This window comes from Balaenoptera acutorostrata, chromosome 3, assembly GCF_949987535.1.
Source record: "Balaenoptera acutorostrata chromosome 3, mBalAcu1.1, whole genome shotgun sequence".
NCBI lineage: Eukaryota > Metazoa > Chordata > Mammalia > Artiodactyla > Balaenopteridae > Balaenoptera > Balaenoptera acutorostrata.
Window position 1 is genome coordinate 32,726,004 of NC_080066.1, and position 23,730 is coordinate 32,749,733.

General features: G+C 53.3%; 1 protein-coding gene across 1 annotated transcript; it reads right to left on the bottom strand.

The window, feature by feature from the left end:
* Positions 1-19,054: 19,054 nt before the first annotated feature.
* OTUD7A (OTU deubiquitinase 7A) lies at positions 19,055-22,163 on the bottom strand (the record flags this gene model as incomplete). The annotated part of the gene is given in 8 exon segments (XM_057542665.1): positions 19,055-20,760; positions 20,763-20,915; positions 20,918-21,071; positions 21,073-21,156; positions 21,159-21,274; positions 21,277-21,417; positions 21,420-21,680; positions 21,683-22,163. Coding segments are annotated over 8 exon segments (1,500 nt in total), but the record flags the coding sequence as incomplete, so codon positions are not given.
* Positions 22,164-23,730: the final 1,567 nt, after the last annotated feature.

Consider the following 23,730-nt stretch of genomic DNA (forward strand, 5'->3'; position numbering starts at 1 on the left):
AAAATTAACCATCACGATTTTCATTCATTTCCATGTATTTTAAAATTTCATGTGAGACTTCCTCTTTTTTTTTTTTTTTTTCTTCATTTATTTACTTATTTATTTGGCTTAGTCGCTCTGCAGCACGTGGGATCTTCCCAGACCAGGGCTCAAACCCATGTCCCCTGCATTGGCAGGCGGATTCCCAACCACTGTGCCACCAGGGAAGTCCCTGAGACTTCCTCTTTGATGCATGGATTATTTAGAAGTGTGTTGTGTAATTTTCAGTGTTTATAGATTTTCCTGTTGTGTTTTCGGCATTGAGGTCTAGTCTGATTCCATCTTGGTCAGAGGACATCCTCTGTACGAATGTTTGCAGGTTCTAAAGGAGCAGATTGTTCATCCATCCAACCCCTCGCTCTTCAAATGTGACCAGAGACTCCCGTTGTGTAGGAGGAGGTTTCAGGTCCACAGGGTAGGAAGCAGCAGCGTCTTCATGAGGTCCAAGAGCTGTCATCGTGTCCTCTCTAAGTGACCTCCAGACAGTGCCAGGTGAAGCCAGAACCCTGGGTGGAGAGGCCCAGATGAAGGGTCTGATTATCCATGTGGGGCCTGAACCCACCAGTATCGGGATGGGGCTGCTATACCGCACGGTGTGTCAGACCCAGGCTTCGTCTGTGGTACCAGCCCACACTCAGCAGTGAATTCAGGAGTGGAGGGAGCTTGGCCTGAGTCACTGGGAGACAGGCTGGGACCTGGGACCTGGCACCCTTGGTTGCAGTACTTGCGACAAATGTCTCCTCAAGCAACAAAATGCAAAGAAACTATAAGGGACTAAAAATAACTGCATGCATGTGCAGTTGGGGCAAATTATGGACAACAAGATACAAAGAGACCAAAAAACCCAACTGCCACTTCTGAAGAGCAAAAGCAGGGCACTGCGCATGCCCCCCTGCACACAACACCACCAAAGGGGTGGGCAAATCTCCTAAGCGCCCCTTCCAGCCTGACCCCTGGACCTGCCCCCTACCCTCACCCCATATAAGGAACCAGCTCTTCCCCTGCCACCCCTGAGAAAGCAAGCAAGGGCACCTATTACTTGTTCTCGCTCCCCTCTGCTGCAGCACCAGTCCCAACAAAGCCTTGCCTGAATTACTTGTCTGCCCTCTTATCAATTTCTATTGATTAAGGAGGCCAAGAACCCTGGTGGGTAACTATTCGGGAGGGGCCCACCCACAGGCCCCGAGACAGCAGAGGGCACTCTGGGTCCTGGCTGGAGGCCTCCGCTACCTTCTAGCTCTGCAGATGGGTGTCAGACCCCAGTGGCCTAGGAATCCCATTCGTGGCCACCCCCCCGTCCTGGGTGGCTTGGCCTAGGCAGGGGTATAGAATGTGAGACACAGAAGACAGGGTCAGTCATGGGGCCAACTCTGGGAAGGATGAACCAGAGCTCAAGGGGAAAAAGACCGAGGCTGAGGCATCACGCTTGAGCTGGGCTCCACATTGACTCTGCTCAGCTTCTAAGTGCAGGAAAACCCCACTCTTCCCACCCTAGTCCCAGAGCAGCTTGCCCTCTCCAGCTGCGTCCTGTTCCTCGGGCCGGTGGGTCAGTAGGGACATGGGTCCTCTCAGCCTGGTCCTGGGCGAGGAGAGAGCAGTGGGCGTCAGCACAGCTTCATCCAGATGCTGAGTGTGACTCCAGCGGCCATCCCCCCAGGTGGTGTGGGTGCAGGTGGCACTTGTCACCTCTCCTGGCACTCTGGCCCTGCTCCTCTGGTCCCTGCTGGGGTACGCGGCTGAGGTTGGTGGCTGCGTGGCTGGTGCCCGGCCACTCTTGGCTCTGCCCACCTCCACGCCCCGTGGCACCAGCAGCATCACTCGCCATGTGTTTGCACACACCCGACTCAGTGCTTCTGTCCCGAGGATCCTATCCCGCAAAGGTACTCAAAATCGAGGGAAGACAAATGACAAAGGTGTGCTAGTAACCAAAGAAACAACTACCGCTCACTAAACAGCACAGGTTTCAGTCTAGGGTCGTCCACTCACACAATGGCCCGTGTCTGCTGCCGGAAAGCAGGATTCTGCTTTTGATGTTGACTTTGATATGGGCACAGTCAGCTCCCATGGGTGTGGAAGCGCTCGCCCGGGCGTCCTTGTCCAGTCTCACGCCGCCCAGACACCCGACAACACACGCTCTCTGCAGGCTGGCAGCTGCTGCCTCGGGGTGTGGGTGTCCAGACCCCAACTCCCAGCATCACTGTTTTCTTTACCTAAATCAGGATTGCATCCCTTTTAAGTCTGCTTTCCACGTCCTTCTATCGTACGTGTTTAAAATCCATTCACAACTTTCTCAAAACATCTCTTTGGGGAAAAGTGAGCCTGGGAAGAAAGTGCGAATGATGAGTCCTGTTTTTCCGAAAGACTCTCCATCTTCACCCTACAGGATGCAAAGTCACTTTCATGAGCTGCTTGGGAATTTCCTGTTTATTTACCCGGGCTTCCAGACAAACCCAGACTCCTGCCCCGCATGGCAAGGCCAGCAGCCGATTTGGCCCGAGGAGCCGTCTGGGCCGGAGCTAAGAGTGACTCACCTCAAACCTTCCCACCCCAGTGACCCCTGCCCATGGCGGGCCCCAGGCTGCTGCAGATGGAGGCGCCGGGCACCCCCGGACCAGAGGGAAACCCCCGCAGGATACCTTCCAGCAAGAGACGGGTGGCACCCGGATCTCAGCCTGCAGCAGAGCAGGCCTATTTCCCCCTCCTTAGGCTCCCGTGGGCAGAATTGTGGGGACAGCTCTGGAGGAAGAAACGTTCCCCCGCTGCGGGCACAATGTGTGCACAGGAGACCCACAGACAGACCCACAGACACCTCCCCGATGCAGACACACTGCCAGGCGCGGATAGGCACACACACACAGGCACTCGCTGTGCTCAGCCAAGGCCTCCTGTACACTCATTTCCTCTTCCTTCTGTGGAGGCTGCATCAGAGCCCGGCTCGTGGCCGCCCTGCCAGGCCTGACACCGGGAGCGTTTTCTCTCGGGGGCCAGCAAGGCTGTCAAGATGTGCCAGCCTCACACCCACATCCATGCTGCTCCCCACCTGCTGCCGCTCTCATTGCAGAGGTCTCGGAGCCCTTTCTCAGACCCTGCTGCTCTGTTCTGCCCATCGGCCTCTTTCTCAGACTTGAGTAGGTGAATTCCCACAGCTGGAAGGGAGTAGCCTCTGTTCCAGGGCTGCAGAGGCCAGGGAGGTCTGAGCAGTTGATGGTCCTTCTGAGCAGGGAGCCACGGGGCCCCTCAGCCAGTGCGTCCTGGGCCCCCCCCAAGCCTCCTGAGCCCCCAGCCCCACCAAGCTTGCTCTGCCAGCAGGCCTGTCACCAACCAAGCCCTCTGGTGATGGGTGACCAGGAGTGGTGGGTTCTCTGCCGTCCTTTCCTTTCTCCCGGATTTGCTTCCCACTCAAGACAAGGCCCCTGACTCAGGGCACTCGGGCACTAGGTCATGAATTCTGGGTATGGAGTTTTCATGATGGTTTAATGTCAGCATAAGTGGGGAGAGCCCTTCTCCCACCTCTGTGCCCGGATAGTTGAAGGGGACACCTGTCCCTCAGGTCGCTAGGCTAGGGTTGCCAGAGAGACTCCTGGATGCCCACACCTCACACTGTGGACTCAGTGTTTATGTGGCAACCCTGCCCCTCCCACCCACCCACCCCAATTCTTAGTGTTAAATCCTAATCTCCAAGGTGATGGTATGAGGAGGTGGGGCCTTTGGGAGGTGATTAGGTCATGAGGGTGGAGCCTTCATGAATGGGATTAGTGTCCTTTTAAGAGACTCCAGAGAGCTAGGTGGCCCCTTCAGCCAGGTGAGGACCCAGGGAGAATTTGACTGTCTATGAATCAGGAAGTGTGCTCTCACCACACACGAATCTGCTGGCCCCTTGATCGTGGGATTTCCCAGCCTCTAGAACTGTGAGAAATAAACGCCTGTTGTTTATAAGCCACCCAGGCTATGGTATTCTGTTCTAGTAGCCTGAATGGACTCCTACACCAGTTGAATTTGAATGGAAAGTCAATGGAAAATTGTTTTTAGTGTAAGTATGTTGCCAATATTGCACAGGACATACTTATACTAAAAATTGTATTCATTGTTTATCAGAAATTCAAATTTAACTGGGCATCTTATATTTTATTTTTTCTTTCTAAATCTGCCCACCCTACCCAGACCTTTCTGTCTGAGGCTCACTTTTCCTCCATGAAACAGCTGACTGGGAGGTGTTGTGCGGGCCTCTTCCTGCAGGACCTCTGCCCTGCTGGGGGGTGGCTCCTGGTGGGTCCTCTCCCAGCATCAGTCCTCCCAGACCTACTGGTCTTCATTCTGCCCAGCTTGCCTTCCCACCTGCTCCCGCCCTCGGCTTCCTGGGCCTTGGCTCCAGTTCTCCTGAAAGGTGCCCACCCCAGGTGTTCCATCTGCCCCTGGCTGGGCCTCTGGCTCCTTTACCCTCTCTGTGCTTCTCCCCCAGCAGAGGTTTACTGAGCACTTTCTCAGCTCCAGGCCAAGCCAAGGGGGAGAGGGGGGAGGGGAGTGGGGGCAGCAGGACCATAGGCCTTGCCCTCAGGAGCCCAAGTGCCCAGGTCGAGTCTGGGCACCAGGAAGCCTTCCACAGCTGTGTCCCTGGTGATGAGCTGCCAGCAGATCTGGTTCCTGTCGAAGGCCCGCTTCCAGGTTTGCAGACAGCCATCTCCTTGCTGTGCCCCACATGGCAGAGCGGGGGTGGGGGGAGGGGGGAAGAAGCAGCTCTCTGGCCTCTCCTTATAAGGACACTAATCACATCACAAGCCTCCCGCCTCATGACCTAATCACCCCCAAAGGTGCCACCTCCAAACACCATCATATTGGGGCATAGAATTTCAACATATGGATTTTGAGGGGGATGCAAACATTCCGTCTATAACAGAAGGCAAAGACAAAGGATCCTTGCAGCTATTAACCTGACCGCTTTTGGGGGACGGGAATCACCAACAAGCATTCCTCCCAGCCACGTTCTGCCCAGGGGCCCTCTGCCCTCTCCTTACTCACTGTTTTCACTGTCCACCATTCGACATTCAGGGGTTCAGCACACCCGCAGCAGTGGGTGCCCGATGGGTTTCATCCATGGTCACAAAGCACCTGCCATATGGCTACCAGAATCACAAACCCTGCAGCAGGAAATAATCACAAGCATTAACCAAGTGGGAAAGGGCCCTAGCTTTTTTGCGGGGTTCTTGGTGATGGAGAGGTGCCTTCAAAAAATATTCAAAGGGGCTCTAATCCTGAGACCATTAAAACCACTTTTAAAGCATATTTCCTCTGGAGGCAGTGTTTTCTGATTATATCTATTGCATCTCTCTTTGAGGCGTCCAGAAAGGGATTTTTTTCTACTCATGGTATCAAAAAAGTCTAACTGAAGGAATTGATTATTTTTAAATAAAAAGTTGTTTTTGAAGTGGATGTGTTTGGTATCATTATTCATTTCTATTTCTCAGCAGGGAAATGAATGGATTAGGTATTTCCCTAACTGCTGTTGGTAGCAAAGAGACTGGGCTTTATTTCATCATAAACAAAATGTTGTGTTGAGTCCAAACTTCTGATTTAGTTACTGTTGGGTGCACCATAGTCGGTTACATATTTCAGATCACAGATCACAAACTGTAGTAAAATCTAGACCTACAGAATCAATGGATCAAGGCATTAGATTTGAAAGGAGAATTGGTTGGTTTGCTAAAAACAATTTGTGGAGTATTTTGTCGTGTTCCCCCCACCCCCCGCCCCACAGTGTAAAGGAAACAACACGATGAAAACCCTGTTGTGGATCTCCTGGAGCTCCTGACATCTCAGGAGAGCAGATTCTGCCTGGGGGACCATCCTTCACAGCCTCCCGGGAGCCTCAGGCCCCGTGTGGCGGCCCCGGCCACCAGGGGGCAGCGCTGGGCTGGCTGTGGCTCCCAATGCACCCTGGCCTGGTCTGCCCCCGGAGAGGCAGGCCGGTTACCTTCCCTCTGCTCCAGAAGCAAACACAAAAATCACATGTAGTCTCCAGCTGGGTTGCGTATGAAGGGCAGGATTAATATGTTTACCACTGTAGAAGTTTAAACTGATTATTCAACAGATTAAGAGTTAGTCCCAGATCCAAAGGGCATGTTAGCCCCCCGTTTGGGTCAGTGTAATTTACATTTCCCAGGACCTTTAGCTTTCTTCTTTTACAGGCTTCAAATCTATCTACAGAAAACAAAAAGCAGTTAAAAGCCCTCCAAGACTGAGTCGAAGGAAAAAAAAATAACTCTCTGCATTTTCTTATCATAATATAGGTCTCTGTTTACAACTTAAAAGCAGCTTCACACACCCTAACTAAGGACAAAGCCAAAATTCCTGCGAACGCAGCAAAGTCTTTTTTTATAAGCACAGGAGCCACCAACAATCATCCAAACACATCTCCAGACGCAATTTCCTTGACGTTAGTATTTGTTGTGACCAGAACATGTGGCATCCTCTGGCTCTGACATCCCGTTAGTAACACTGCTGTTGGCCCACCTCACAGGGTGGACACAGTGACTGGACATGTGTCATGGTCATCACAGGACAGCAGACCTCTGATTGCACTGCACTTTATTGCATTTTTTGCTGAGCTAGTCTATACGCACCGTTTTCCTAACAGCATTTGCTAGCTTCGTGTCTCTGTCACATTTCAGTAATTCTGGCAATATTTCAAACTTTTTCATTATTATATTATTCTGATGACTTGTGATCAGGGATCTTTGATGTTGCTATTGTTGAGGGCTCAGATTATGGTTAGCATTTTTTAGCAATAAAGTATTTTTTAAATTAAGGTATTTACATTGTTGGGTTTTTTTTTGTACATTGTTTTTTAAAGACATATGCTATTGCACACTTAGTAGACTACAGTATATTGGGAACGTAACTTTTATTTTTTAATGATTTTTTAATTGAAGTATAGTTAATTACAACATTGTGTTAATTTCAGGTGTACAACAAAGTGATTCAGTGTTTTATATATATACATATATATTTATATTCTCTCATATATTCATATATATGAATATATATTCATCTCATATATATTCATATATAGCTCATATCCCATATAAATTCATATATATATTCTCTCTCAGATTCTTTTCCATTTTAGGTTATTACAAGATATTGAGTATAGTTCCCTGTGTTATACAGTAGGTCCTTGTTGTTTATCTATTTTGCATATAGTAGTGTGTATATGTTAACCCCAAACTCCTAATTTATCCCTCCCCGCTTTCCCCTTTGGTAATATCTCATTGCGTATATATATACCACTTCTTCTTTACCCATTCTTCTGTCGATGGACATTTAGGTTGCTTCCATGACCTGGCTATTGTAAATAGTGCTGCTATGAACATAGGGGTGCATGAATCTTTTCGAATTATGGTTTTCTCTGGATATATGTCCAGGAGTGGGATTGCTGGATCATATGGCAACTCTATTTTTAATTTTCTAAGGAACCTCCATACTGTATAGAGAACTCCATACTGTTCTCCATAGTGGCTGTATCAATTTACATTCCCACCAACCGTGTAGGAGAGTTCCCTTTTCTCCACACCCTCTCCAGCATGGGAACGTAACTTTTATAAGCACTGGGAAACCAAAAAAATAGTGTGACTCTCTTTATTGCGATATTCACTTTATTGTGATGGTCGGGAACTGACCCCGCAATATCTCCGAGGTCTGCCTTAGACAGAAGCTTCCAGGTGGAGAAGGGAGAAACAGCAGGGGGGCTCCAGGGCCAGCCATGGGTACCAGCAGCTGAGTGCTGCCTCTCAGGGTGGCAGCCTCCTCACCCACATTCACTTGTCTATGCAACATCTTCTTGGGTCCAGCAACAAGATTTCTCCTTCCTCACAAATCCAAAACCCTCTGGAGCCTGCGGTGTAGACGAGCTTGCCCACCGGCCAGTGCCTGCTGTGTGCCCACCCCAGGAGGGTCCAGCGCTCACTCCAGCATTGCAAGCGGCAGCCTCTCTGCTCTTCCTGCTGTGTGTTGTGGCCCAGCCCTCCCCCAGGGGACCCTGTCTGCTTCCAAAGTGGACTTAGCTGTCAGCTTTTGTGTTCACCTCCCCCGGCTGGGGTTCGGCCTGCACCATCCTGCCTGGGGATCTTTCCTTCCATGGCGGACATAAAGCGGCTTTCCCTCTTGTGTCACTGATCGTGGCCAGCTATTTTCCAAAAGAATAGGAGCCCCAGTGGAAGCTAATCCTTGGACTGACAGGCAGGAAGCAGTCTGGCCCCTTGTTTGTTCACATCCCTGCCATCCTCTGAGTCGCTTGCTTGTCCTTGGCGCTCACTGTCCTCTCGTCCCCGCCCCCCTCCTCAGGCTGCCCGGCTTTCCAGAGGCAGAAGGCACGAGGCATGGCCACTCCCGACCCAGTTCCCATGGTGAACCCTCATCCCAGCAACTGCGCTGCTTTTACTGAGATCTGGAAGTTCAAACATTCAGACCACACATTTGGACCTGATGGATGTCTGGGCTCTGCCATGGTAGAGGGGGCCCCGGGAAGGCAGGACTGTCCCCATCTCTCTGCCAGAGTGCCTTGGCCACCACTCCAGGGCTCGTTCTAAGGCACCTGTCCTGCCAGAATGGGTCCAGGTGCCGGCCCTTGGTCAAAAGTGCAGACAGCACTGTACAAGTCATGTGTGTTCAGCTTGGACAGGAAGGGGACAGAGGGCAGGGACAGCTGAGTGTAGTGCAGGGAGGGCCATGCTGTCTTCCTGGGGGGCAGCCTGGGCTGGGGCGGGGACTTGCTTTCGGGGCCCACGTGCGGGGCGTGTGATTGACAGGTGGAGGTGAAGAGGCCAGAGGATGGTCTTCTTGGCCCTCTACCTCTAGGACTGGCCAGCGCCACCAGCTGCTGGACACAGGCCTCCCTGAAACCCCCAGCTTCCCCTCTGTGGGCACGTCCGGGACAAGCACGGACCTTGGGGCCAATGGCGCTGTCTGCAGCCCCTGAGAGGTCCTCCTTACCCAGAGATCCCCGCTTGGAGCCGAGCTGAGCCCCAGCGCCGTGCTCCCAGCCGCTCCCTGGGAAATGCAGAGCACATAGTCTCTCCCGTTCCCTGGGAGGCCGCTTGCTGGGCTCACCTGGGCACACAGAGGGAGGCTCCTCTTCCATAAGGAGGGAAAAAGCGCCAGTCACACCCATGGGCTGGGCCCCCTGGGTATTGAGGCAAATCAGACAAAAGTCCTGATGTCCAGGAGCCAAACACCCAAGCAAGGAGATGCACGCGTGTGAGTTTGACCAGGGCAGAGGGCAAACGGAGCTCAGCCTCCAAGAGAAGGGGGGCAGGAGGTGGGGTCGGGAAGCAGGAGAGACAGATGGCTCAGGTCTGCACAAACACACCACGGGGCCTGCCCAGCCCTGTGCTTCTGCGCACGTGCCCAACGCAGGCATGTAAAACCCTGTGTGTGCCGGGAGTCCACGTCCACCCGGGCTGCTCCAGGGAGGGGCGTTGTTGGGAGGCCATGGGGGCTACTGCACGGGCTCCAGAAAAGATGGACAGGGTATGCTGGTGTCTCAGGTAACCAAAACCATTTGCTGGTGGGATTGGAAAACCATACAGCCTATTTGGAACACTGTTTGGAAATTTCTAATAAAGTGAAATATACACTCATTCTGTGAGCTGGCAACTTTCTTCTTCTGTATTTATCCAGAAGAAATGAAACCTTATGTCCACAAACTGTTCACAAAGGCTCATAGTGGCTTTATTCATAATAGCCCCAAACTGGAAGTAACCTGTCCATTAGCAGGAAAATGGATACACAAATTGTGGTAGGGTCATACTGTCCTGCAATAAAAAAGTTACAAATGACTGGGCTTCCCTGGTGGTGCAGTGGTTGAGAATCTGCCTGCCAATGCAGGGGACACGGGTTCGAGCCCTGGTCTGGGAAGATCCCACATGCCGCAGAGCAACTGGGCCCGTGAGCCACAATTACTGAGCCTGTGCGTCTGGAGCTTGTGCTCCACCACAAGAGAGGCCGCGACAGTGAGAGGCCCGCGCACTGCAATGAAGAGTGGCCCCGCTTGCCGCAGCTGGAGAGGGCTCTCGCACAGAAACGAAGACCCAACACAGCCATAAATAAATTAATAAATTAATTAAAAAAAAAAAAAAAAGTTACAAATGACTGATGCCCACACCAATATGGGTGAATCCCCAAAACCTGTGGAACAAATGAGAACTGGCACTAAACAGTACATATTTTGATTCCCTTTGTATATTTGTAAGGACAGAGCAAATCTAGAGCGGTCTGGATAAGAGCTGCTTTAGGGGGTGGGGTGCACTAGGTCGGGGGTGGGGTTTGCGTCTTTACTGTGCTGGTGGTGAGACATTTGTCAAAACACACCCAACTGTATGTTTGATATTTGTGCCTTTGGCTGTACATAAAACATCTCTGAATAAAATTAACGTTATTAAAAATCACTTCTGGTCTGAAGGCAAAATTCCTTGCTTAAGAAGCCACACTGTAGAGTCACAACCGTTGATGGACTTGGCAGGTCTGAGCCACTTCACAGTTCTGGAGCCCCTTGGCTCGCCCGAGAAAGCCCTGCCGTATCACCCAGCTGACACAGCACATCCCCTGCAGACCTTCTCCAAGGGGCCTGAGACCTTTCGCAAGGGCCACTGTGGCCGGGGACAGACAGACAGATGTGTTCTGACAAATGACTCTTCCCCTTTAACCACGGCGGATGGGGGATGGGGACACTTTGACAATTCAGGGTACTCAGCACTGGCTCTGGGTTGTCACTCATTTCTGGTGACTTAAAAACAGCCCCGTGGCCCCATGGTCAAAGTGGGGGCTTGTGGAGGTCAGGGGATAAAAAGAGTTTTGTCCCAAGTGTGGGTGTCCAGGGCACTGGCGGGTCTGTGGTCATCTCCCCAGTTTCCAGTGCACGGTTGGAGGGGTTATACTCGGCTGCTGGCTGAGCCTCCACGTCGGCTCTCCCGCCTTGGTGTGGATGCTACTTTGGTAGACACGGGACAAAAGTGAAAGTCCTGGCATTTCCCCTCCCTACCAGGAGAATAAATCAAAAGTGATTAATTTGCATCCTGGGGGAATCGCAGCGATTCGTGGGGCTCTCAAGGACTTGAGTGCGTTCCTAAGGCATCCCCTTATCGTTCCACAGCGTGGACACTGCTGGGCGCCTTTGGTTCTCCCTGTCCATCTGCAAGGACCACCAGAAACAGTTTGTTCATGCCTGCGGGTGCCTGGGGCTCATGCCATCTTCCTGCTCTCTGCCACAGCACGGCTGGCAGAGGCCCTGCAGAACGCCACGCTGGAGCCACCATTGACATCCTCGTGCAGATCACACCTGCCTTCCTGAGACACAAAAGAGGGAGAAAACCCCCCACAAACATGCGGGGGCCCATCACCTTGACAAAGCCTCGGGGAGACCATGGAGTGTTTCAGGACAGCCCAACAAAGTGAAAGAGACGTCGTTATACATAAAAAAGGAGGGATAGGGGCTTCCCTGGTGGCGCAGTGGTTGAGAGTCTGCCTGCCAATGCAGGGGACACGGGTTCGAGCCCTGGTCTGGGAAGATCCCACATGCCGCGGAGCAGCTGGGCCCGTGAGCCACAATTGCTGAGCCTGCGCGTCTGGAGCCTGTGCTCCGCAACGGGAGGGGCCGCGATAGTGAGAGGCCCGCGCACCGCGATGAAGAGTGGCCCCCACTTGCCAGCAACTGGAGAAAGCCCTCGCACAGAAACGAAGACCCAACACAGCCATAAAATAAAAATAAATAAATAAAAATTAAAAAAAAAAAAAAAAAAAAAAAGGAGGGATAACGTTTGCAGAAATTTTTTGGATTTCGAAGGCAACCTATCGGGCATTTGGCTGTGCCCTCCCAAAGCCTTTACCAACGAACCTGTAAGGCCACCAGGTATGAGTGGGGCTCCCAGACCTCATCTCCTAATAGACCCAGTGGCACTCAGTGTTCGTGACCAACAGCAATGCTGCAGAGAGCCCAGGGGGTGGACCACCAAGCAGAGCGCCAGGGTTCTGGACAAAGCCAGGCCCTCCTCTGCATGTGAATATTCTCATCTCCAAGAAACAGCTCCTGGCTACCACTGGGTCCCAGTGGGGACTGAATGGCTGACGGGGACATCAGTGGACTGCAGTCCTGAGCTCAGTGCATTATGGACCGGGTGTGATCTGCCCCACCCTCCCAAGAAGTCAGGTCTACTCGGCTGCAAAGTGTTACCTCATGGAGACGGTGCATGAGAGCCTGAGACAACCCAGAAGGCACACGTCAGTTGCGTGAACAGGTGGCTCAGACCCTGTGACATGTCCTTTTGCATGTGGTCTCCTCTCTCCCTCGATCGACACCTTCTGGGAAGTTCCCAGTGACCAGATGGCCAAGGAGGCGTACTTTCAGATGGTTCTCCATGATGCACTGGCTCCAGCTGAGAACAGGCTATGAGGGCATGACAGCCCCAATGTCAAGTGTCCCTGGAAGACAGAGGGGAAGGGAAATCATCCCAGCAGACAGAGCTTGAGTAGAACAAATGGTTATCGCTTTTCTGGACTGAAAGACAGCTGGAAGAATTAACCTACACCAGTGACTCTTCCCCTCCCCCCACCGCCTTGGGGATATTTGGCGATGTCTGGAGACGTTTTGATTGTCACATCTAGGGGAAGGGAGCTACTGGCATCCAGTGGGTAGAGGTCAGCCAAGGACATTGCTGCACATCTTACAATACACACAGGACCATCCCCTACAAAAAAGGATGATCTGGCCCTAAACTTCATTAGTGCCACTGTCAAGGAATCCCAATCCACACTGTTTTCCTTTGTCCATGGTAACAAGTAAACCGGGGAAACAAAGTAATGTATCTCATCCCCAAATCAGTCGACTGAACAAGTAAAAGAAAAAGAAAAGGGAAAGAAACAGAGGAACTACATTCACTTGCCAATGCAAGTTGGAAGGAACCAAGCCAATACACATCAACACCCGTCAGTTAAATGAGACCCACCGGTCAAAGCTGAGGGCGAGCAGGGTTCAGGTTCCGAGCGCAGACTCAGGGAAGCCCCCTGCAGCTCTAAGGGCTCCGTGGGTGGTGGAGGGTTCGGGGGCTTCCTCGGGGTGTTGAATGGTGACCGGCTCTGCCATGGCCCATCTCCAACCCTGCTCACGGTGGCTTTACTAGTTTTGATCATAAGTTAGTGGAGACAAACTGCCTGCTCCCACCTGCCAAATCATCACTCCAAGGCAGGTGTTTGGATTCCATTCCAGGCGAGTGGGAAGCACTGGACAGGCCGCAGGGCTCCTGCCTTGGAGAAAGGTATGCGAGGGCAAAGGGGATAGCCCTGGAAAGCTCGCCCTCTCTGAGGGGTGCCAAGAGCACGCTCCCTCTCCCCCACTGTCTGTCAGGGCAGCAATGAAAGGGACCTTGTTTATTTGGCAGTTCAAGCAAAGGGACACACACGTGTGGGCCCACTCACCATCTGCTGGGCAGCTGCCAAGGGAGTGCTACGAGGGAGCTCTTATCCCCCTCCCCAAATGGGGGACCCTAAAACATGGCATCCAGAGAAATGATATCGAAACCACGGAAGGGGAAGAAGAGAAGGACAAAGGCTTTTAACCAGGCCACAGTAGGACAAGGGTCCTATAAGAAGCATGTAACAGTATTTTGCCAACAACTCTTATTAGAGGAAAACACATTTGGCCAAATGATCTAGAAGTAAACAGCAAGGTTAGGTAGTTGGGAAGATCATCCCGCAAGGGCAGGAAGTCCAGAGGAGGAAGCGTCCCTCCCCCTTTGGTGGGCTGGAGGGTCTCCAGGTGCCCGGGGCTGCGGAGGCTGTGTTGTTTGGCTCTGATGTCCAGGCTCTGCCCCTGCAGCACACACCCACCCATGACTGAGGGGGTGACCGGGGGCCTCCAACTTTGTCAATGCAATCCCCTCTCACCTGTGTGACCAGCTCCCCTTCCCTGAAGGCCTGCTTTTGGTGACACAAGAACGGGTCCTGCTAGTGGTGACTCCCTTTTCTGGGCTGGGTCATCTGTGGCCACTGAGTTTGCTCTAGGAAGGAAGGCCTGTCTACCTGGGGCCACTGCAAAGGCACAGCATCCTAAGGACCCATTATAAGGGACCCTCCAGAATGGTCCAGGCCCATGATGACCTCATGGAGGGGGCGTGATCATGAGAGCCTCCCTGGAGGAAACTTTCCCCACCTCAGCCTTTCCCAGAGGGCCCTCTGTAGACAGTGGAGTCCCTGTGACACCACTGTGAGGGAGGGCCCTGGGGCGGGCGTTTGCTGGGGAGACCCGCCACCATCAGGTCTGGTGCTCACTGCCACATCTGACTGCTGTGAACCACAGGCTGGAGAAACAGCCAGGCTGCTGTATTAGCTAAAATTCTCCCCATTTAGGGGTAAGAGTAGAACCTCAATTTGATAAAGGCTGAAACCGAAATTGTTAGGCCTCTTAATAGCTATCAAATTATTGATTTCATTCTCTTTTTTCAACAAGTATTTATCCATCACCTAATATGTGTCAGGCACTGTTGTAGGCACCAGGAGTACAGCGAAACCTACAAAAATTCCTGCCTGAGTGGAGCTTACATTCTGTGGGGGCTGGAGGGAGGCATACAATGAATGAATGAATGAATAATTCACATGCAGCCCTCAGATGGTGATCAATGCCCAAGAGGAACATGCACAGGGAGGCCGTGGGGAGGGTGGGATGTGTTGGCTTATTAAATAAAGAAGTCAGGGAGGGTCTCCTTGAGAGGTGACACTGGAACAGGTAGTGACTGGCAGGTAGTGACGGGTGAGCCACGTGGCTGAGGGTGGGTGTCAGGGGGAAGACATTCCAGGCTGAAGGGCATGTGCAAAGGCCCTGAGGTAGGCCTGTGTGCCTGGGGCAGAGGTTGGAGAAGTACATGGGTGGGAGTGCTCTTTGTAAGGAATTGGCTCCACTAATTTAGCCTCTTGAAAATAATGGGTTGCTTTGGTCTTGAGCATATTCAGCCTATATTTAAAAAGCCAGTGGTACTCCTCATCTTACGTTAAAGAACTGTGTGTGTGTGTGTGTGTGTGTGTGTGTGTGTGTGTGTGTTTAAAAATATTATTATTTTTTTAAATTTTTTATTTTATTTGTTTATTTATTTATGGCTGTGTTGGGTCTTCATTTCTGTGCAAGGGCTTTCTCTAATTGCGGCAAGTGGGGGCCACTCTTCATCGCGGTGCGCGGGCCTCTCGCTATCACGGCCTCTCTTGTTGCGGAACACAGGTTCCAGACGCGCAGGCTCAGTAATTGTGGCTCACGGGCCTATTTGCTCCGCGGCATGTGGGATTTTCCCAGACCAAGGCTCGAACCCATGTCCCCTGCATTGGCAGGCAGACTCTCAACCACTGCGCCACCAGGGAAGCCCTATGTGTGTGTTCTTGAGATGCTCTCTTGGAGGAATAAAAAAGGATCAGCAAGGGACATTATTTTTTATATAAATAATTAGTGTTGGTGGGACTCCTTTTTTTTTTTTTTTGCAAGCATCAAAGAGCAAAAATGAAAATTTCAGCAAAATATTTTGCAAAATAAATGGAAATAGTAATATTGCTCACCTTGTTTGGAGATTCTGGCTTCCGCACTGTCCCTGCGGTGACATCTGTGTTAAGTCAGCCGGGGGGGAGAGGGGGAGCACGGCATCTTGACACCGCACAGACCACACACGCACTTATTCCTGAGAGATCCATGCAGGGTAGCCCCCTCTCTCTTCTCTGCTGGGGGTGGAGTGCGGAGGAAGGACTGCTTTGGGGAAACAAAGCTACCCGCATCACTGCAAACAGACCATTTCACACACTGCTGGGAGCAATCATGAAACTCTTCCCAAGCGGGGTGCCTGGGAGCTCTCCCTGCAGCCTCCGGGCCTCCTGGGGGGAGTATGGGGGCCCCTGGTCATCATGAGTGCCCTGTGGGTCTCCCTGGGATGAAGCACCCTGGACCCACCCCTGTGTCAGCAGACCCACTGGACCCTCGCTGGAGAGTGGACGTGGGGACGTGGCTGAAACAAGAATGAAGCTGGGCACCCCTCATCGCCCTGGAGCCCCACACCAAAGCGGGCCAGTTCCAGCAGCAAAGAGTTTACAGTATAGTTAGGACTGAAGAGCAAGGTGGGACCCGGAGGTCTCCAGAGAGCCACCGCTTTAAGGCTTTTTGGAAAAGGGGTGCCTGCTCCCTGGTGCCAGGGGCGCCAGCCACCACAGGGCCCTTTCCCAGATGTGCCTGTGCTCAGGTGACAGCAGAACCAGACTCTGGACAGAGGCAACGTCCCAGCGGCTGAGGTCTGACAAGGCAGGGCCCGCTCAGCCGCAACACACATTTTCTCCTTATTTATTAGAAGCATCGGGAGAAAGAAAAAGAAAAAAGCACTCGAGGAACTTAATCTGTAAAGTCCATACCGCAAGGAGGAAAACCGAATCGTGTCCTAAAGAAAGAAACCTTCCCAAACGCGCATTACTCTACTTCTCTTAGTAAACATAAAAAACACAGAGAATGGAACACGTGGGTTTGGCAAAGCCTTTTTTTTTCTTTCACAAATTTCCCACCGCTGATGGATACAGCCCTTTTTTCTTAACTAACGTGAGATATATTTTCATCAGTTAAGTTTATTTCTGCAAAGTAGAGTAATTTGCAAAATAAGCTTGTAGTTGCTAAGGGAGGGGGTGACAGCCACGTAGCCACGACCCCACCCCCCCCAGAGACGGTGGGCGCTGCCAGAGGATTGCACACCTCGAGGTGTGCCCCCTGCTATCTTGAGGCACTAAATAAATCAAATCGGTTTGGAAAACATGAAGTTTGTAAAGTAACAGATCCCAAATTTTCGGAACGTCACTGGAGCCACTGGGTGGTGATAGGGAAGAAAAGGTCCACAGTAACTTAGTGAATAGAAAGTATTCATTTAAGAGGAAAAATGGAGTACCAAAATCCAGGAACAGAAAACAAATGGAGCTTTCCATGGAAAAAGAAGAGACATTAACACTGTTCCACTTTCAGAGGAGATCTGAGCAAACAGCACAAGGCGTTTCACCCCCGCAGGCCAGCGGAGCCCCACTCCACCTAAAGGTAGCCCTCCAAGGAGACAACCCGGTGACAATATAAGGGTGCAAAATATTGCTCTGTGGCATATTCTGAAAATAATATAAAAATAATTTCTATAGTACAGTTTAAACTTGGCTTGTAAAATATCAACATAACATAGCATAAAATCTACAAACAGAATACGCTTAAAAACGCTTTCCTTTCACAATATATTGTTTTTTAAAAACTCATATACCCAGGTAACGCAGATGCAGGAAGTGTGAAGCAAATGACTGAAATAACCTCCACTGGAGTTTATAAGTATCTGGGATTCTTCTGGAAACTTGCTGTCACTTAGAGACATTCGACCTTCCCAGAAGGGGAAGTTTGGCCAGACCCGATTGGATAGGAAGGTCGCTCACCAGCAGGGCAGCTGCGGAGCCCACATCTAGGACCTGCACCCTGGTGGGGCTCACGGCCTTTCTAGAATCGCGACTGGCCATCTTCCTTTTCCCCAGTGCCCGCAATCCACTTCCTTTTCCCCACTCCACAAAGGGCCCCCAAGTCATAGAAAGACATTAGGGGACCTCTTGACCCACACGTGAAAAACACAGCAGTTTCTAATAGTTCTTGTGCAGCCTGATGAACTCATTTGGTCTGAGATGTCTGGCCAGGGACCAAGGCTAAAGAGCTCTTGTGAACATGGGGGGCTGGACCGGCCTGTTTAACAGAACAGTGGGCTCGCTCAGTTTTTAACACTGTTTAGAGGAAGGGTGGATCCAGACCTCTCACAAGAGGAAACGGCTATTTGTAAACTACGTGGACGGAGGGCATCCTGTCTGATAGGAGCGACACCCACAGGCGCCCGCAGGTGAAGCAGCCAGTGACCAGGTGGAGGAACTGGGGCCCTTTCAGGCGGCCGGGGGAGGAGCCTGGTGGGGGCGGGGCCTGGATCTCAGGCTTTTATTTATGGCACATATGTCAGGTGGGGGTGGGGCGGAGGTGACTGAAATTTAAGGAGCTAGAACAGGGCACTGTTGTTTTGTTTTGACTTTATTTTTTGACTCTTTTTTTTGGCCGAGTGGCTTGTGGGATTTTAGTTCCCTGACCAGGGATTAAACCCCTGCCCTCAGCAGTGAGAGTGGGGAGTCCTAACCACTGGACCACCAGGGAATTCCCAGGTCACTGTTTTCTGATAATACCTAGGAGTTACACTGCCTGGTTTTGAAGGTTTTCCTTTTTCCTCTGGTACTACAAATGGACCATTTTTATTCTGTTTGCCTGCCTCCCTCCTTTCCTTCCTTCCTTCCTCCCTCCCTTCCTTTCTTTTTTAACCTGGCAGAGAGCATGAGAAAGATAAATTTTGGAAATTTCTGGTTGGCTGCTTTCATGTTAAAAAATTAAAAAACAAACACGAGATTACTTTCTGCCTCCTTGACTTCTTGTGCGTATGTGTTTGGCTTCTGAATGCCCAGGGAAGCATTTTCCAGACTGGCCGTTGCCCCTTCTGTGAGATGCAGGGCAGGAGCTGGAGTCTACACATGAAGCAGTATTTATTTCCTGTGACCTCACAGCTTTGGATGGCAAAGCAGTTGGTCAGCACGACGTGAAGAATCAGTCCAAAAAGCTGCCACAAACCGTCTTGATGAGATATTTTTTAAAAACTACTTTTTTTAAACAAAAGAAACCCCAGTAATATGACGGACGTGAATATTAGTAATTTCCACACATTGAAAGTACTATTTAGCACGAAAAGTAAAACTTTTGAAAAAATTTAAGATCCTATGTAATTAATAATTTTAAGGAACCACTTATGTAAAGCTTGAATAAATTACTGAAAACTCCACGTGCTGTGGATATTTAAAAACAAAAAGGAATTACGCACAGGAGATACTCAGATTAGTTTATTATAATTCTTCAAACAAAACAAAAAATCCCCTCCCCATTTTTTTGTTTGTTGTTGTTGTTGTGTGTGTGTGTGTGTGTGTGTGTGTGTGTGTGTGTGTGTGTTTTCCGTTTTTGCTGCTCTTTATGTCCGGGGGGAAAGCATTCTTTCTGGAGAAGAAGCTGGCTCCAATGAAGAGATGGTCTACCTCCTGTGTTTTCTGAAGATACAGCCACAGCGAAGCTGGGCGCCTTCTCCTCTCTTTCTTGGGATTATTAGAGGCAATTCTAAGGCTCTCACAGGTTTTAAAGGATTATTTTGCTAGTGAGGATTTTACCCATCGTATCTGTATTTCTTGGAAACAAGATCTTCCCTTAGTGAGGCAGGTTTAGCGCCTCAGTGCCCTTGGCCAAGAACGGTGTTCTCCAGAGGTAATCTTGGAAGGAAGACGCTGCATACTGCTGCTCAGAACAGAGTAACTAAGGACACTATTTTTTTTCTTAAGAAATGTAAGGAGGCACCAAAATAGGGACGTGATGGGGCTGCTCCTAATGTGTTCTGCAGCCACGGTCAGGGTTACCCGCACCCTGCGGAGGGGACCCCGATGGGAGCGGCGCCCGTCCACCTGGCTGATCCCAGACAGATGCGGGTGGGGGGCGGGGTAGGGGTGGGCTTCCTTCCCGGCGGCCCTCAGCCCCTTCCCTCTGGAAAGAGGCGCAGGCCGGGTTTCAGGGCGGCCTAGTGGGAGCTTACACAGTGACTGCAGGGTCAAGTTCTCGCCTCTCTCCTGGGGCTTCGATGGTCGCCTCCTACGGTGCCCTCCGGCCACGGTTCACTGCGGAAGTGTCTTTGAAGGGGAAATGTAGGCAGGGTGTCATCTTTGCTCATATATGGGCAACTCCAAATAGTGAGTTGGGAACCTTGCCTTTGGGACCCAAGGTGTCTTTGGAAAGCTCCTGTCACCTGAGCTGCCTGGCACCGGGAGCGATCGCTACATCTAACCGCGCCCTGCGAGGTAGGTTGTCCGGTGTCCATCCTACAGACACCCGCGGCTTTGAGGGCAGTGTGAATGTCGCTCGAGCCGGGGGCTGTGGGAGGAGGCTCTGCTTATGAGATGGAGCCGCGTATTCCTAAAGGGCCACAGAGACCACCAGGGCGCCAGCGGGCGGCCAAGCGTCCTGTCCTCCAGGGGCCCGGGAAGGGCACAGGTGGGAGGGAGCCCGAGGCAGAGCCGCCACCGCGGTCCCGGGGCCGCGCGTTCGCTTTGAAACCCTGGGTGGCACCGCTCGCACGCAGGTGACCGCTACATGTAAGAGGTCAGTCGCCGGGTTAGAGAAAAAAGCCCCCCCCCGAAAAGAGGCATGTAAAACGCTCCCTTCTAAAAACAAAGGGGTGCAAATTTCTTTATTTCTCTTATCGAGGAACAAAAATACTCTTGCAATGGCTATTCAGTTTCCACAGGTACGAGGCAGGTGCTAGCTAGCACACCCACTTCCAACAGTATGGCTGTTTGCTATCCGTCTACTACCTGAGTGGCGTCAGTGTAGGTTCAGGCACCATTAGGAACGTTTGACCAAACACGTACACAGCACGTACAGAGGATCGCCGGCCTCCCGGTGGACCAGGGCGCGGAGGAGACACCTACAGCACGGAGAGGACAGCCCGGCCGGCGGGGCAGCGGCGCGCGCTCAGGGCCGGGCCGCGGGGGCCTCGCGCCGCCGCCGCTCCTCGCGGCAGCAGTACGAGCAGTAGTGCTCGGTCTCGGTGCGCCCGTAGAACGCGCACTTCTCTCGCTGGCGGGGCCGCCCGGGTCGCCCTCACCGTTCGAGCGCGCGGCCGGCGCGTCGGCGAACTCCAGGCCGTCGCGCGCCGAGCCGAAGCCGTTGGCGTAGGTCTGCGATTTGCGCTCGGCCGCGCCCGCCGCCCCCGCCGCGCCAGGCAAGGCCCCTGGGAGGCGGGCGCCATCAACTCCACCGTATTAACCGTGAGCAGGGCGGCGGCGCGCGCCAGGCGGTAGCTCAGTGACGACAGCTCGCGGCTCTGCCGCGGGTACGAGGCGCACCGCCGCAGCACGCCCACGGCCGGGGCGCACGCCTTGTCCCGCGCGCCCCACCGCCTCCACGTGGATAACACTCTGGCGCCCCGGCGCCGGGGGACTGCCCCCGGGGACCGGTCCGTTGGCGCCCACGCGCCGCTACCGCCGCCGCCGGGGCCCAAGGAGGCCGCGCCGCGCGTCACCGCCCGTGCCCCCTCCGCCGACCGGGGGTTCGGGCGCTCCTTGAGCTTGAGCACCAGCTGCGTCGGGGGCCCGACGAGGCGCGCTCGGGGCTCCGCCCGCCCTCGGCCTCAGGCCTGCGCGGCGGCCCCTTGGCCGTGGAGGCGGCGGAGGTGTCGCGGCGCCGCTGCTCCTTCTCGGCGCTGAAGCGCTCCTGCGCGCTGGTCAGGTAGTAGCCATCATCATCTCGTGGAACTAGTGCCGGTGGCTGGTGAGCAGCAGGCCGGCGAAGATGAGCTTGCGCTCGCCCTGCATGGCGGCGCGCAGGATGTGGAGGTTCAGCTTCACGTCAGTCCTGTACTTCCAGGCGTCGCCGCGGGGCCCGCCGCCCTTGTCGACTGGCGACACACCTGCTGCCTTGCCCGTGGGCGACGGCGTGGTCTTCTCCGAAGGCGAAGTGCTGGCCGAGGCGCCCAACTCCTCCTTGCTGCCCTTGCGCGCGCCTTGGCCTTCTCCTTGCCGCGCTCGGGCGCGTCGCCGTGCTTGCCGTTGTCTGACTAGGAGCGGCTCATCGGGTCGTGCACCAGGCCGCCCATGTTCTTCTTCAGCTGTATGCCCACGGAGTCCGCGCGGGTCTTGTCCTTGTCCTTGCGCTGCTTCTCCTTCTCCTTGTCCTTGCCGTCCTTGCCGTTCTTGCTGTTGGAGTTGCTGCACAACGAGTCGCGGTCCGAGTCCAGCGAGTCGGGCAGGGACTGCACGTCCTCCCCCGCCGAGGCCGTCGGGGACTCCGGCTGCGCCAGAGGGGCCTGCGAGGGAGAGGGAGGGAGCAGCTGTCCCCACGCGGCAGATGGAGGCAGACCCCGTCCCCGCGGTGTGGCTTCCGGCCTCACTGTCCCCAACCCGAGCTGTGGCCCAGCCTGAGAGTCTCCTGATTCTCGAGCTAGAGCTGCTGCCTTCAGAGCCCTCGTGGAAGCTAGAAAAGAACACCCACAGCCAAGTCATCACATAGTCCATGCAGCTGGACTCTGGAGCCAGACTGCCACCGACTGTCACTTGTGCCATCAGTAACATAGGGTATCGGGACCTGCCTCAGGGAGCCCTGTGAAGATTAAATACACGTTAAGGCTGAAGTATGAAAGTACTCTGAGCAGTACCAGCTTGTCCTGGGTACTGACTGTGTGCCGGGCACTGCCCTCCTTGCTTTCCTCGTGTCACTTAAAAAAATATTCGTCACGATCCCCAGTTTATGGTTAAATAAACTGACGTCTGGGGAGGACCAATTATTTGTAAGTTTTTTGTTTTTTAAGCAAATCCCTTTTCCTGGTACTTTACTACTGAGATCACAAAAAAATTAGCCCGATACTTAGAGTGAATCCCTCTTAGCATCTGGAGGCAGGGCCAGCATGGGTCCTCCCTAGGGGAGGGGCCCAATTGGGGCACCAGCCCCTTTCTCACAGCCCTCCCCTCCTGGAGGGGAGAGAAGGAGAAGAGAAGGAGGGGGTGCCAAGGAATTACGCCCTCGGTTCCCTGCCTTTTCCAAGGACCCACACACACTTTTATAATTAATTCCGCTCCGTGGCAGCACATCGTGTTCCGATCTCGGCAGAGAGAGTTTTGTGTTGTGACTTGCCTACGGTTTGTTTTCTGAGGGGGGGCGGGTTTATTCCTCTCCTTCCGGAGAAAATAAGGGAAGAAAAACTCCCCTAGCCGGAGCGCGCGCCTACGTCCAGACTCGCAGGCACACGCGCACACAGGCTCGCGTTCCAGCCGGAGCCGGGGCGGCGGGGACCGCGGGAGGGGCTGGGACCCGGCGCGGGGCGGCCCCCCGTGGGGGAGGATGCACCCCGCCTGCCCGCCCCCGAGCCGAGTGCGCCTGCCGCTCCGTCCTGGCGCGCTCCAAGCTCACCCGGGTCTCGGAGGGGATCCGGATCCACGTCACATTCATGTAGCTGTGCAGAAGGTTCAGCTTGGCTTCTAGCGACAGGATCAGGCTAGAGAGAGAGGAACACAGAGTGAGACGCACCCCAGCTCGCCCGCGCGCACCCCGCCCGCCGGCGGCCATCCTCGAGGAACAGGGGCGCACGGCGCCCAGCCCCTTCCCGGGAAGCCCGGGGACAGCCCGCCCCATAGGGCGCTGGGGGAGGAGGCACAGGGTAGGGTCTTATTGGGCCAGCCGGGCCCGATAAGTTATCGTTGTCGTCTTTCCCCCACTCCCAGTCCTTCCCTGGCGTCCACTGCAAAGTGCAGAGGCAGCAGCTTGTGCTCCGAATCCTTCAGGGGGATCACGGCTGGGACGCAAAAGAGAGAGACCCGTGCCAGGTGGCCCAGGGCGCGATGGGAGGCTCAAAGACCCCGCCAACCCCAGGGAGGACAGGAAAGGGCCCCCGAGACCAGGTGTCTCCATGATTAAGGAAACCGAATGGGGGTGTACACGGGACCTCTATGCCAGTAGGAGCGTTAAGGCCAGAGATTTCAAAACCATCACTAATAGTTTTTTTAAATTCCTCTTTATTGTGGACCCTGAAGAGCAGCTGGAGACGTGACCTGGCCTCG